The following is a 15,976-nucleotide window of genomic DNA, read 5'->3' as shown; positions in this document are numbered from 1 at the left end:
ATCTTAACAAGCCCTGTCACCTGATCACATGTGGTCCTTTCAGCTGCTGCTTTCATCCCAATCACCTGACATCAGTAGTCATAAAAATAAAATATCTAGGGGCACAAAATGGGTTGGCCAATGGACCCTTACCTTCTTCCTAACCCCCCCCCCCCATTTTTCGAACTTAACATTCATTTTCACCTGTAAAGCTTTGTGAGCGCATCTTGCATGGTTGTGACACTACCAAAGTTACTAGATGGTGAACATAGTGAAGCATTAGCAGCTAAAAAGCCAGATATTTCCCGCAAGAGTTACCTTTTGATTGGTTGTCAACACCCACAAAAAATTATATTAATGCAGCTTTAAAAGCAAGTGATATTTTATTTTATTCTTAGATCATTAGAATGCAACACCAATGTCATAGTGAAAAATACTTTCTTCTGAGAACAAAATCTGCATGTACAAAGAGCAGATCACCACATGTATGCAAAGCTCCTAATGCTACCAAGACCATCAGAACATTTGACTCAATCAACCATGTTAATGCTCATAATTTTAAAACAGTAAACCGTTAAACAGCTACTTTAATTCAGTGGCTCTGTGTCTGCCCATCAGAGGCTGGCTGTTTGCAGCCGTGGAGAGCTTTTGTCAGTGATGAGGGGCCATGCGGCTCTGCGCACTAATCATCAGCACATGCGAAATTCATCCCAGAAGCATGTACTTGTTGCTGGCCTCAAAGGTCCTCATCATCAACCCCTTCCTCCACACAAGCTTTAGAGAACAGCCTCACATTTTTATTACAGCCGAGCAGGCACAGGACAGGATATCAGGGATTTGGAGCTCTGCGGGTCTGTGCAGTGATGCAGAATATCAAGAGGGATGAGCAGCCGGCATCTTCACATCAGGATGCCTGCTCTGTGATTGAGTGCACTTTCTGACGTATAAGGCGGAGAGGGAAAGTACACCTTAATCCTCACTCGCTGACCTCTGCTTAACAAGCACTTGTTACTTCCAGCTGACTTCTATGACGTATTAAAAGATTCAATATTCATAGTATCTCCACAATCTTGCACGACGTTCATTAAATGTTCAGACATCTCCTGTGTCATTACTTGGAATTATTTCATTGGAGTTGAGTGGACTTTAAGTAGAGACATACTCTGTACACCATAAATAAATCTGAGTGTACACGGAATAAAAGGCTGTTTAGCTCCCTGGGTGCTCTTACTTTATGCACCCAAGCTGCTGAATGTCAACATCCAGATAGTGCAGGTTGGCTGATGAATAAAAGAAAGCCTGTCTCATTTCTCTGCTGGTGGGAGACCCCATCAATATTACATCTCAGGGATATTTTAATGCAAACAGGCCATTAAAAAAGGCAGCAGTGTAACACACGGCTGACGAAAAAAAGGGTTGCAGAAGTGTTTTTAAAATTCAGCGATGACTCGGGAGGATTCTATTTGCATTGCTCTTCTCGGAAATTCCCACCTGCTTTACAGGAATGCGTCTGAGTTAATGTTTGCCGTCTTAGGGCAGGGTTAATATTAGTGATGAATAAGAAACACAGCTCTGTGCACAAATTAAAAAAAAAAAAAAAAAAAAGGGCATGACACAAGTGAGTCTTGTTCTGCCGGGAGACTCGCAAGGAGGAACAGTTCTCATAAGTGCTTTTTACTCATAACAAAGCCCCTGAGAGCTGGCTCAACACTTGGCTAGTGGCGTATGACATCGTACTGAACTATAATAGCATAAAACTGGAAAGGAAGAACACATCCCCGACTTTTACAAGAGGTTGAATACAGTCATACAGAACCACTTTAGCCTTCATTTCCCAGACAGGATGTTAGACTTTCACAACAAAGAACGATTTCTGACATCCTAGTAGCAGAAGTAGTGAAAGCACATAGTTCTTATCTTATCCGAGCCCAAACAGAGAGATTAGCTGTGAACTACAGCTAAAGGCCTTAAAAAAAATGGGGGCGTGGCGAATAAATGACAATTCACGCTGGGAATATTTTGCATCAAAACTATTCATACCGCCAGAGATTTTGCGACACTTTTAAATAAAAGGTTTTGAATAGATGCGTGCAGGCAGAAGATAACTAATACAAACTATTGAACCAGAGCAGCATCTGAGGTTAAAAGTCTAGCTGATAATCGTGTTCTGTGCGAAAGTAATTGTGAAAAAAAAACTGTGCTGATCCCTTGACCTAGCGCCATCACCATGTCAAATTTCTATCGTCTAATACTTTGGTTCATGACAAAATACTTGGAATACTTAAGACATTATCATCAGCCTCACTTGTGTGCTGAGTTTTGGACTGCTGGTCCAACAAAACAAAAATTGGAATACAATTGTTACCTTGGGTAACTGGGTATGGGAATTAGTTTTTCGTTATTATTTTCAGGTATTTAGAAAAGGATTAATCTAGAAAAAAAAAGAAATCAATGGATAAATCGGTAAAGAAAATAATTGTTACTTGCAGCCCTAGTTAAAGATTTATCTCCTCATATTATGCTCAGTCCAAATAAAATGCTTGCATTTGTCTGCACTGAAAACATGATCTAACGAACATCTGACTAAATGACTAAACAAACCAAAGAATGAAATGCTTCACAATTCAAATGAGAGCGTAAACATGTTGGAACACACCCAAATGTCACACTTGTCTGTCAGTGACACAGTATAATCAAAATGGGCTTTTTGTTCTGCTAACAGTGTCCCCATAGGCTTCCCTCCACATTAACAACAATAATCTTGAATTCAAGGAGAAAAAACAAGCACAGAATGGGATATGTCATACAGACAGTGCCAATGATTTTGCCTTTTTTCTTTTTTTAAAAACAGCCTAGCATCTGAATGTTTTCTGGAGAGCGTTCAGAGGCTGTGATTGCTTAGCAATTCAACCTCAGAGATGAGGACATGCCAATTTAACAGTAGACCTGCCAACACAGTGTTGACAGAAGGCTGCGTGAAGCCGGTAGCGGAGAAACTTGAGTCATCCAGAAACTATCTTAACAAGCCCTGTCACCTGATCACATGTGGTCCTTTCAGCTGCTGCTTTCATCCCAATCACCTGACATCAGTAGTCATAAAAATAAAATATCTATACCAGGGAGAGATGAGACAAATTGGGGGGAAAAACAAGACTAAAACATGCATAGTGATTATCCTGCTACACCTCCTACGGCCGGACCTGCTTCTGTTGACCAAAACTAGATTGATTCCATCGCCTACTGCTCAAAGCAGAGGAGGAGAATAATTCAATACTCCTGCACACTGTTTGGCTTCCAGCAGCTCTCGGCCTGCTGCTGCTGGTTCCTCGGGCCCATCGGAGCCTCTGAAGGAGGAGGAGGGAGGGACGGATTCAAAGGGCGATTGGAAAGCTGCATGAATTGTTCTGGTGTCTACGAGCTCCTCTTTATAGATCCTGCTCAGCCATTCCCCTGAGGGCCTCCGCACATGGAAGAGAGGAATCTGCTCAATATTGTTATTGCAGGAGGATCTAAATGGCACTGTGGACTGTTCAACTGGATATGGATTATCTTGGCTACTTAAAAGTGTCTTTCTCTCCCTGAGCTTGGAAAATCTATTATCTATCTATTTCTATGTGTGCAGCTGTATGAGAAATGTAAACAGGCCCTGCCCAACAGTTACATCATCATCCACACTTCATCCCTAAAGCTACATAAAGTGAATGCAAATTAATAAAGCACACCAACTTCATTGTCCGCCAAAAACAATGTTTGTTTATGACTAGACCTATGACTATTATTTTAATTATTGATTAGGCTACAGGTTTGAGAATGGAGGGTTTTTTCCTGAACTTGGTAAAACATATCTTTGATCATATATTCTAACCTCTACACCTTTAGTTTAGAATATTTTATCACAGATGTACCCAGAACTCACTGGTATTGATTATCCTTGCCTTATTAAAAACGTTTTAACCACCTAAAAAAGCGCTGCTTGCATTTAATATATATATAATTTGTCTGCAAAACTAAGTAAATAAACTAAGTACCTATTTGAAACTAACAACAATGTCAACAAGATGCAGATGTCATGACACAGCAGTTGAATCTTGAGTGGCATTGCTTGTAAGGAATTTTCCCTTCAGTGTACCAATAGTCCAACACTCACACAGGACCACAGCATGTTTCCATAACAGGGTAAGAGAAGGACAAAATGTTTGTATGTGTAGCTATGTGCCCTTACTTTGGCCTGATAAAAATTAATAGTTGTGAAAATGTCATTGCAACGCTAAAAGTATTACAAATTACTCTCCAAAATCAGTGGCCAGCTTTAATGTCCTGCAGTTCAATCATGTTTGACTCAGAGGATGTATGAACAGGAAAGGTACAATACAGTGACTAAATTAAGAACTTGGTACAACCACTTATATACTGTAACAACTACACAAAAGATGTTGTAACCAACGAGACTCAGCAAGGAAACAACCGTAACGGATGTAAGTGAAACCCTCAGAGTTTTTCCCCTTATCGTTAAAAGGGGGAAAGGATGGAATGAGGCTGGTGTTAGTGGACAGAATACAGCGGCTGGATTTCCCTGCAGCTTGGCCCACACGGAGGACAGAAACAGACAGTGGAATTACTGTCTCCAAGCTCCACTGGAAATCATTTCCCACACGTGAGACCTCTTTCCCCTTCCCTTTAAATAAAGGGACCTTGCCAAACTAGAAAGTCCAATAACTTTGCCAACTTTCCAGAAATACCAGAAGATGGTCGTTGTGTTCCTGAACGTCTCGGCAGCTGCACAACTATTACCTCTTGTACTCGTGCCACGGATGATGTCTCACTGCTGTCAGGTTGCAGCGACATGCAGGATAACAGGACTCAAGATAGACTAAAGGAACCCTGTGGAGTTTTCTTGTGAATAACCACAGCTACGTTTATATCAGCGCTTCTCATCAAAATGCCTTGACTGTATCCTTGATGCTTTACTAACATGTTGAATGCTTTTCCGGTCCTCTTAAAACATTTGAAAAGCAACTTTTTTTACATTTTAATTCCTGCTTTTTGCTGGCATACTGCTATGTTTCTTGGTAAGTTAATGTCACGTTAAATATAATATAAAATATGATATATATCCCCTCCCCATGTCATGTCAGCCCCATCCCTATGACTGTGCTGTTAGAGCACGAGATATAAACTCAACAGGGCCCCATAATCAAAATATCACTCCATAAATAACAAAAATAACCAGGGTACCTTTGAGTTTGACTTGGATTTATGTCACAAATATAACAATTTTGAAGTTGACTTGAAACATTCAAATTTTGAGTGTTGATCTGCTAAAACAATGCAATGGAGACTGTGACTTCAGTTTGCTTATGAATACTTGTGACTTGAACCTGCTCTTAAAGATATGATATCTGAGACGTGTTCCTTTGAAACAGCCCTGCAGGATAATGTCTTGGTTTTTGAGTTCGTGGGAAAGCAGGTTTTGGTTCAAGGCATGTCAGACACACATTATCAGATTTTTGCTAACCTTTTTAAAAGATGAAGCACCTCGTCAACGTGCTCTGGAAATGTCAACATTACAGAAACTAGTGGTGCAACAATTTCAGAAATTTCACAAATATAAACTCAGCCTAAAAATGCCTTCAGGTAGGCCTGAAACAAAACAAATATCTTGAGACACTTTCTCTAGAAGAAGTCAAACACCTATACCAAGCTAAAAGGTCAGGTTGGGCTACAGGGAAAGCCAAAAAAAACTGTGAAACAACCAGTGGAGACATTCTCCCAAAAATACAACCCTGGGAAAGGAAGAAAAGCGCTATACAAGTATTTTAACTGAGCCCTTCTGTTTATAAATACATCTCTACTCCCAGCGGGTAATATGGGAAACACTCAACAATGGTTATTCTGTAGTTTAGATGCCCCGCCCAGCAGAGAGATTAATGCCCCCTTCATTCAGGACACAAGTGTGCTTGAAAGAAACAACCCTGAAAACACCTCCATGCAGGAAATGAGACCTTCCAGTTGCACCGCTCTCCTGGCAGACATTTTTTTTTTTTCTACCTCTGTTCCACTTTGTTGCCTTTTCTCACACACACACAGATTTTACAAACTGCAGCGCCGTGGCCCCAAGGGGGAAAAGAGCTGAGAACAGAATGTGAATTCATCCGCGGCTGACAAACACGTTGCGAGAAACTGTCCCGACTTGCCGCCTTCACTTACAGAATCACAAGAGGGATTTGTATTTATGCCAAGTAAACAATGTTTTCCTTATCTCAGTTACTTCACATGAGAGGATTGAGGTACTGCTGTGCTTGTTTGCAAAAATGCTGCATTGAAATAAAGCAGCGCTGAGCAGGAATAGGAAATTCTGAAAGGGGGAATTGATGAGCGTTTTCCATCTGAAACAGCAGAAATATAACCCTCCAGCATGGTTGATAAAAAATCCCCAAGGAGGATTTCTTGGTATTTTTCATTCCTAAAACTGTTAAAGCAACTGCAAACCGTTGCAAAAGTCGCCTGCTGGGGTTTTGAAGGATTACTTGACCTTTTGACACTGCAGGAATGACAATGGTGGTTGGTTGGTTGGTTGGTTGGTTGGTTGGTTGGTCGGTCTACATTGAAATAACTCAGCAACTACATTGTCATTTTGATCATACATTCTTGTTCCCAGATGATAAATCCTCTGACTTTTTGCCAAGCATAACCATCAAGTTTTTACTTATTCAGCAAAATATCTCAAGATCTACTAGATGAAAATTTTGGACAGATTTTCTTGTTCGCAGACGATGTGACTTTTGTGATCCCTTGACCTTTGCTTGTTGGCAGCCTAAAGTAACTAAGTATGAGAAGAAAAAACAAAGAGAGTCTGCTGGTATGTAAACTTAAAGAGCACCTTACCAAAATGCCTTTAACTGGTAGTCTGTATAGTAAAAAAACACCTTTTCTGTCGCTGCCTGAAAAAATGTTTCTCCACCAATGCTTTACTTTCATCAAGTGCACAGTTTTGCATCAGCTTCACTCTGTGACCTTTGCGGTGCATGTGCAGAATTCAAACAGTGAAACATAGCAGCCTAAAGCTGAGTACGAGAGAAAGAAAGTACTGATGAGTAACACCACCTCTGTCAACTGGAGCCTGGTTACAATCTTATTACTAGATGCCGTAGAGTCTGTAAATGACGGAGAACAGCGGTTTATATGTATGTAGGAGGAGAAAACAAACAGTTGTTCTACCTCAGAAAGAGTCCAACTCATGCAGAACATTTTCGTATTCTTATCTTAATTTTCTCCTATCTTTTTGTACATTAGGCTGGTATGAGTGAGCCATGTCAGATCCAACAATGCTCCAAACTTCAGATAACAATGTAAATGACCATGAAAATTTTAAATTTGCATAATTAACGCTCCAATAATACAGAGAAAATTGGTGAATGCAGCAAGTCCTTCATCACTCGTTCAAGCTACTTAAGAACTCGTTCATACGAGTGGCTCTTCCATGAGGCACGATGATTGTTTTTCTGCTCTATTATCCAACCTCATCCCTTTAAATCAAAGCGATTGTACTTAAAAGTTCTTCATCTTGCACATATCACTGTACGTAACTGCTCCAGATATACTTCCCATACAACAGGCTAATCACACTGATCTTTCGGGGGAAGGTAGAGGCACTGACTGCTTCCTGGCTCCATTTCATGGTACTGATATATGAGCCGCTCTTTCTCACCCTCCACTGCTTTCTAAAGACGCCGGGTACGTCCTCCTGCTGCCTCTCACCTGGAATGAACCCCTGATAAGACCTGAAAGGCAGCTTTAATACACCGCCTCCTGTCATTATTCTGAGGAGCGGTGGAGAGATTTGCTCTGGGGGTTTATACTGCACTTACAACATGTTCAGCAGAAATCAAGAATACAATCTTATCAGACTGTTAAATGTTGACATACTGCATATTGAGATGTTGGAGATTATTGCTATTAGTCTGCAGAGCATAGAAAGATGTCAAAGCAAAAGAACAATGATGTGAAATGACAGTCGGCCTTCAATTGTAATGTGGATTTCACAACAGTAATGACTGAAGAACAGGCTGACTTTACTTCCTGTTGAGAAATATCCGCATGAAAACTGCTTGCGCCTAAAGTCTACCTCTCCCGCTGAGGTGAAGTCGCTTTTCCCCAGATGACCAGTGAGTGGCTCCGTGGGCAAAATCCTTCTGACCTTGTGCTCTTTAACCTCTGACGTGCAGCCAAGCATACAGAGTAAACATGAGGGAGGATAAACAACTTAGAGGAGGGCCAGCTGATGGGATTTCAGAGCAGAGCCGCCTCCCATTCGGGAAGCTGAGTGTACAATCTTATGCTGGTGAATCAACGAGACGGTCTTAACAAGAAAGCTGTCAGCTGACGCCATGCACTGTTGACACTGAACATAGTGGGAGCTCAACTGCTGTGCACTGGTTACAACCATGCCCTGTTTGGTGCTAACGCAGGACTTCGTCAGGGAAGTAAACAAGCGTCATGCTTTTATCACAGTGAGAACAGCACAGCAACATTTGTTGTAGTGGCTAACAGGCCTTTCAAAAAAAACAAAAAACTATTTTCTAAACTATTACTCCATGATTGTGTTTATTTCAGCCCTCTCAATACAAAGTGAAAGTGGACAGCCTGAAAACCATTTGTGAGCTGCTGGCGGAGTGGTGAGCGATGGGGTTGAGCATAAAAAACAAGAGGTAAGGGAACACCCAGGCTGAGGCAAGGCTGCTTTCAAAGTGCTCAGGAACGGTTTTCAGAAACACGTTGTGCTCTCTGTAAATCACACGGCAATGAAGCGTAATGATCAACGAGAGAGATAAAGCTCCGCATACCACGGCCATGACCAGACACCCAACCCACTAAGGGAGATGGAGCAGCACACAAGTCTGTACAACTGATGAGAAATATCAGCTGCTGCATCTTTAACATTGTAACTGGGAATCCAAGCACTGTAGATCTTTTTTGGGGGGGGGGGGTCATATTTAAGGAGAAAGAAGTAATTTGTTGTTGCTTTGGCTGGATGTTGGATCAGCATGACAACATGCATCAGTGCGAGTTATCATTTTGGCTGACGATTGGCTCGGTTGTACTCAAAACAAAACAGACCTTTGAACTGCTCGACATGCTTGAAGGCGGACGATGATTCAGCTTCTCCATCTGCCGTTGACAATGACACCAGGCCAATTCAACAGAAGCAGTCTGATGCATTTATCAAAAAAGGTTGGCTTTGGAGTTCTGCAGTAAGGCTGACTCACATTGAGTCAGGTCAGATGAAGAAGTCAACCAGAAGCTGTGACAGGTGCTCGCAACTGTATCGATCTCAGCTGCTGATGTTTTTTTGGGACCTTGAAAGAAAAACTTGTCTTTTAGAGAACTGGAAACAACAATTCACTGCAGCAAAACTGAATAATCAGCAGGCGGATTAAGAGAAGTTGCTTCGATGATTATCAACGTGAGACGGTGTTGGTGCAATTACACAACATGCTTTAAGTCCTACAGAAGGCGGGTATAAGAGGGACAGGAATCTAACCTTAATAAACTTTACACACTTTGAAAACAGATCACTGGGTTCAGCCACATAACTAGGTAAAAATATGCCTTTCAACCAACATTGTGTACTTTTCATTTGTCAGTTTCTTGTGACAATAAATAAATCAAGCAATACAAAGAAATGAATAGGAGATTAATTGATAATAAAAAAAGATTTTGAAGTTGAAGCCCAAATGTACACTTCTTTGCTGATGATTCTCTTCTTTTCATGATAAAAACCAGAGCATAAACCATCATTCACTCTATTTTTTGAACCACATCACTGTTGACTGGTCTCAGTCAATAACTAACCAACCTGTGAGTAAAACACAATGAGAAACAAGTTCACACTACACCTGATCAATATGTCTTCATATCTGATGTCTGACATCAGGAGCAGAATCTGAAAACAATGGTCATGCTGTAAAGAACAAATCCCCTAATGATAAGATATGGTTAGTCATTTTTGTTGGAAAAAGTTTCCTAACATTTCCTGAGTATCGTGACCCGCAGGCTTGACAAACAGCCTCTGCCAACTCTCAGCCGAATGTCCTCTTTGTCCACGGTATGATGTGAGGAGGACATGTAAGGACAATGAGGAGTGGCTTGTATTTGAATCTGGCAAATCATCTTTCCAAATCGACATACTTCCAGTCCGGCTCTGAGCTCATTGTTTAAAGGTTTTTGTTGTCTGGCCTTCATCTTTGGTACACACTCGTGCAGGAAGAGGATGAAGCAGTGTGTGTTTAAACAGATAGAGCAGAGTTTTTCTGGGAAAATGCCTCTGCCCACCCATGTGAATTTATGGAAAAATTCCACAGTAGTTCAGAGGGAGACAACCAAATAAAAAAATGAAAAAAAGAAGAGAGAACTCTGTGTGTTAGTACAACTAATAACATGATGTTATGACAAGCAACAAGCCTGTCTTGTGTTGAGCAGAAACCATACAACTGTCTGGTTTCACTGAATTATGAAGGACTGTGATGGTCTGATACGGGTAAAATGAAAATGTTTTGTTCATAAATTGTGTGACAGCAGTGTAACTGTATTTTGGGTTTTGTATCAATCAGCCTACATTCCGACATTAATCTAATGTATTTTAATACATTTTAGTTTTGTTTTTTTCTCCATATTTACTGTATATTCCGACATTTCAATCAGCTTCTCATCGCAATAAAAGCAATAAAAGAAGATTGAGTTAGGTGTTGTTGCTCTAGTATCGTGGGATCATGGGAGTTGTAGTCTTCACCAACTTTGCTGTCTGCGTTTCAATACAATTTCTCTGAGCCCTACATGACATCTCCATGTTGCTTGTTCTGTGCAGCAAACAGCCCTTAAACCAAAAATACTCAATATGACAGAGAAAATAAACAATCTTTACATTTAAGAGGCTGAAACTAGAGAATGTTTGACATTTTTTCTTGAATGGGACTGAATTGATTACCAAAAAGATGATTGACTATCAACTACACGATTAATTTACACATTGTTTAAGCTAAATTTGGTTGTTAAGATTTTTAGACATATAGATTGTACTTAATGGTTCCACTTTATAGACCAGTTATAGGCACTTATAATAACAAACTTTGGGCTGCCAGGTTGTGGCAGATGTTTGTTGTCCTCCAGAATCACACCGACTTTGCCTGTTTAGCTCTTTAGTTCATCATGAACACTTTTACAATAGATCATTTGACCTTCAACTTTCTGGAATTTCTATACATCAACATTATTAATTAGCAATTAATAACAGTTTATAAACGATTGGCAAAGTGTGACTTACATAGCATATGCTTTAACAGGCAATTATATTCCAATGTAAAGAAGGTCTAAAAGAAGGTTAAATTCCAAATTGACTTCTACTTTTCAACCAAATTTATCACTTGACCTCAAACTCACATAAAAGACACGCCTCCTGGTAGATTTAAAATGACCACAATTTAAGCAAATAACATTTTGAGTTGTATTAAGGCTACTAAAGTTGCTACAGTGTAGAGTTTGACAATGACCCTATCAATTTGATGAAACCCAGTCGAATCATTGCAGTCCTTCTTATTAAAAAGTCTTTGTGGTTCCGAGTACCAGCCATGCATCTGACCTAGCCACGTTTATTACTGCAATATATCTGCTGAACCTATCCTGATCCCAAATACAGCATGCAAGTGTAATGCAAACACTAGCTGCAGTTCCTGGCTCCTTAACACGTCGACCAGCCCTGTACATTACAGCTGCTTCTTATTGGAACACAATTCCTGGAGGCTCTGCTTTCGAAAGAGTTTTCTGTTCTTTTTTTTTTTTTTTACAACTGAACATTTCCAGTAGCATTAGGAGCCAAGGAATACACATACAACATGAATAAGAGAGGGGGAAAGTGCTTTCAGTCAGAGCGTCTGTTTCTCTGCTCGTAGATTCCAGTGGAAAGACCGGCCTCATGGCTCAACCCATGACACTCCAGCACAATACTGGAAGGAGAAAACTACGCGTGGAGGGGAAATATAACAATCACCACCTGCATTTGTGGAGTGAATCAAACAACCCCAATGGTGCTCTTTTGCTCAATGAATTCCAGCTTTTGTACAGCGCAGTGTGGAAATAACTGTGACATGAAGGCTGCAGCCCTCAAGCCCTGACATGCAGAGCTGTGTGTTGTGTTCCAAGGCACCCAGAGCAACCTGTGCTGCAGGCAAACAGTTCCCCAGAGCAAAAGGCATGACCTTTGACCACTGAAACTAGTTTGAAAGAGAGGCAAGCATTCCTGTGAAGTAATGGCACTTCAGGGGTGACTGACTCTCACTCAGGACTGTTGACCTTTCAGCCTAATGCTTACTGTGGAGAGCAAATGTTAAGCAGAGTCCTATACAATGCATGTAGGCAATACATAAAACTCTAAAAGGCTGCATTTAGGAGCAACATTTACTACACTAAAGACGAGCAAGCAGGTTTGCATGTTTGTCTTGCGTCTGGTTTCTTGACTCACCTGCGTTGTAGAAGCTATCCAGCACCGTGGTCTCCCCGAAGTCCAGTTTGCCAAAGTTGACCGTCTCCAGCTTGCTGCCCGCCGTCTCGCAGGCGTCCTTCAGACACTGCAGGGCCATGCTCTCGGCGTTGTTCTGCTGGCTCGCCTCCCCGTTCACCACGTAGGCCACCGTTACCGGCCTGCTTTTGCACGACTTCCCGGTGGAGAGCAAGCCGCCGCCGCCGCCGTCCATCGGATCGCCGCCCGTGGTCGGGCTCAGCCCTCCGCTGCAGACCACCGATTCATGCCAGAAAGTCCCGGCTGCAGGGATACCGAAAACGCCTCCACCTCCACCTCCACCTCCACCTCCACCGCTTCTGCCGCTTTCGCCGCCGAAGCTCTCTCTGCTGGGACAAACTCCGAAGCAGGGCACCGGTAAGGAAATCCCGTCGTGGTCTTGACTCATCATGTTTTCACGGGTCACTTCTCACTGTCTTTAAAGAGTGGGTTTGCGATGAGGGCTTCTCATCCACCAGTCCTCCATGGAGAGCCAGCGTTACGCACGGCGGTGACCCGCGGACGCGCAGCCTTCCTCCGCTTCAACACGGGCAACCGGTCCGTCAGAGGCAGCGGCGCGACTGCACACCATGCTGCATGTTTACTGCCAAGTTTACTGCGCCGATACGCACCGCAGGGTGGCCGAAGTCACGACTCCGATCCAGGGGAAGATGGAAAAACTGCCCCAAAAATCCTGCGCATTCCTGCTCAGCGCTCACAACAAATCCGCATAGTTCCCAAAGTTGTGCAACGCCGCCGGCATCCGCGTAGAGCAACGCCCACAAGAAACGAGAAGAAATGTCACGCAGAGTGGAAGTTAAGCGCAGTTAAAAGGCTCGCGGCGGCGTGTCACCGCTCGTGAGGGAGAGAGAGTGCACTGCGCGCGCACAGAGGCTGCTTTCACGTGCAGCAGACCCTGCCCAGTTTCCACTGTTATCTCCCAGACTCACGCACGGAGCAGCTGGGCGGGGACACCGGGACCATATGTGGAGTTGTGCGCTTCAGGAAAAAAGAGCAGTTGACCGACAACAACACGATTAATCGGCTGCGCTGCTGACTCGACAGAAAAATTAGAAATTGTTAGGTCACCAATTTATCAGCTGAAATAATGAACACATTGACAGAACATAATAAAAGATGTGAGAGGAAAAAACAACGTCTTTTAATTGAACATTAATCTTTGTTATAATAAAAAAAACATGTCAAGGCCGGTGAGCTGGAAGCATTTCATATTGTCGTAAACTAATTGCCTTGTTTGGCCCATCAATCTTGGGTTCCAATCTGATTACAAAGTCAATTTTGGGCAGTGATCATCATTCAGCTGTGAAAAGTTTTAGGCAACAAACTCATCGTTCATCCAGTCTCCAAAAAGCAACGCATCTTTGACAAATATTAGAGCTACATTCATTTTAATAACTTCATAATAAACTGTTTTCTTCCCTATAAATTGTTTGGCCCCTGTTGTGACCTGGTGGTCCCTGGCTTTCCTGTCACAAGATGGACCTCTTGTGGTGAAGACCTGACATTACAGGGAAGTACATGGAGAACGTTATTAATACATGGGGAAATCAAACTATTTTATTACCTATTAAAAATCATCACATTTAAAATATGAAGCAGATATGTAAGGATTTCTATGAAGAGAGAGTGATCATCTCTTTTAGGATCTGATAATTAAGTTTACACCATTTGTGAACATTTTCTAGTAATTTCTCACCTCCATTTCTACACATGGAATAATATATTTCTATAAGAGTGGACTGTTGATTTTGGCTACTTCTAGAAAAGCCACTTAACTACTTCTTATTCAAGAGCCCAAACCATTGCTCAATTGTTTTTCATAGATGCAAGCCTTAAACCACTCAGAGGGTCTATGTCACCTCTAGGATATTAGTAGTTAGGTGATCACTGCTACAGCCGGGTGAATATTTTAGCACAGTGAGGAAAACTCAGTGACATAGATACAAGCAGCAGCTATCTGCAGACACTAGGTACATATATATATATATATATATATATATATATATATATATATATATATATATATATATATTATAATATTCTAAAGGGCTTTGCACTGACAATTTGTGTTTCTGTCTTATACCACAGGCCTAATTTGTGGTTCAACAGTTTTCTGATAAAGATGAGTAAATAGTTTGATTTAGAAATAATAAATAAAAAAAATATGTCTAAAATATAGTTTAAAGGGCAACTTATTTCATTAAGCCAAACTAGTCAACAAAGAATTGTATCGTTGTATATTTGCATCAGCAACGAGATTTTGTTTAAAGTCTTTTTGACTAAATAATGCAGCACCTGTATCTCTGGACTATTCTGTAGTTTGTATGATTGTTGTTTGTTTGCACAATATCAAATAGAGGATGAAATATAAAAAGTCAGCAAAAAAAATTTTAAATGTTATTCTGTAGCTACAGAAAATGTTATTCTGTAGATAAAATGTTATTCTGTAGCAAAAAAAAAATGTTTTATTCTGTAGCTTAACATTCATATGCTCACCTGTGAGAACAATAATCTACAATATTGCTTTTAATAGAAAATAATGAAGAGTTGAAGACAAGGATTTCCTCATTGGCGAGTAAATTTGAAACATTATAAGAAATTGTTAAAAGCAGATGATTATGTATGTTAATTTTGGTTTATCTGTTGCTGCTTATGTATGAACCGCTGTGGCCCTTGAGTGTGGCGAAGCTTCTCTGCACCACAAAGAGCTAGTGATAATACAAAGCATTAGCAGCCTAATGTCAGATTTTCCATTATACTGTTTACAGCTGCTACATAACACTGCCAGTGTATATAAAAGACAATATTCAGTGGTAAAGCAGGTCTTTAACATGAGTTTTGCAAATTTGTTGGTGACACTGGCTTCTTATTTGATATTGTAGGTTGATTATTATTCTTTGTTGCTTAAATTGACAAATGTTAACTTAAATATCCAGTATTTGGGGTAAAACAAATGAAGTTAACATATGTGAAAATGTGACAGCTTTTGCATCAGAATACATGATAATGTTTTGAAGAAATAAAACCTTCAGAGAAAGCATCCCTTTTTTGCCACTAGATGTCCCTCATCGACCACACATTCATTCGTGAGTTTTCACACAGCACCCACAGCTCTGTGTGAGGAGGCTGCCAAACCAAACACATCCACAGGGCTGTGTTATTTCACTGCCTTTAAATACATCTGTCTGCTCCTTGTCGTTTAGCTGTGGGCAAATTACAGACGAACCCACCCAAACTGTTTATGCATCACTGTGTCTTCCTCTCATTGGCACTCAAATCAAGTGCTGTGAACGCTGAGGTTACATTGTTGCGATTCAAATTACACATCGCTGAATACAATTATTATTTACATTTTTATATGAAAATCTAAATTGTATTCACATCACGCCGTCTTTCTCGTTCACACAGAGACACATCTGTCTGACA

At 41.0% G+C, this 15,976-nt stretch overlaps 1 protein-coding gene across 2 annotated transcripts in view; it reads right to left on the bottom strand.

The window, feature by feature from the left end:
- Positions 1-13,281, bottom strand: part of map3k5 (mitogen-activated protein kinase kinase kinase 5) — a 66,633-nt gene extending 53,352 nt beyond the window's left edge. The window contains exon 1 of one of the 2 annotated variants that reach the window (XM_054618467.1): positions 12,494-13,281. In XM_054618467.1, the coding sequence (XP_054474442.1) occupies positions 12,494-12,941 (448 nt within the window). In that variant the 5' untranslated portion in view covers positions 12,942-13,281. The remainder of the gene's footprint in view (positions 1-12,493) is intronic. The other variant, XM_054618468.1, reaches the window with a different exon arrangement.
- Positions 13,282-15,976: the final 2,695 nt, after the last annotated feature.

Source organism: Anoplopoma fimbria, chromosome 18 (genome assembly GCF_027596085.1).
Source record: "Anoplopoma fimbria isolate UVic2021 breed Golden Eagle Sablefish chromosome 18, Afim_UVic_2022, whole genome shotgun sequence".
NCBI lineage: Eukaryota > Metazoa > Chordata > Actinopteri > Perciformes > Anoplopomatidae > Anoplopoma > Anoplopoma fimbria.
The sequence above is the reverse complement of the archived record's forward strand: the minus strand, read 5'-3'. Positions and strand labels throughout refer to the sequence as shown.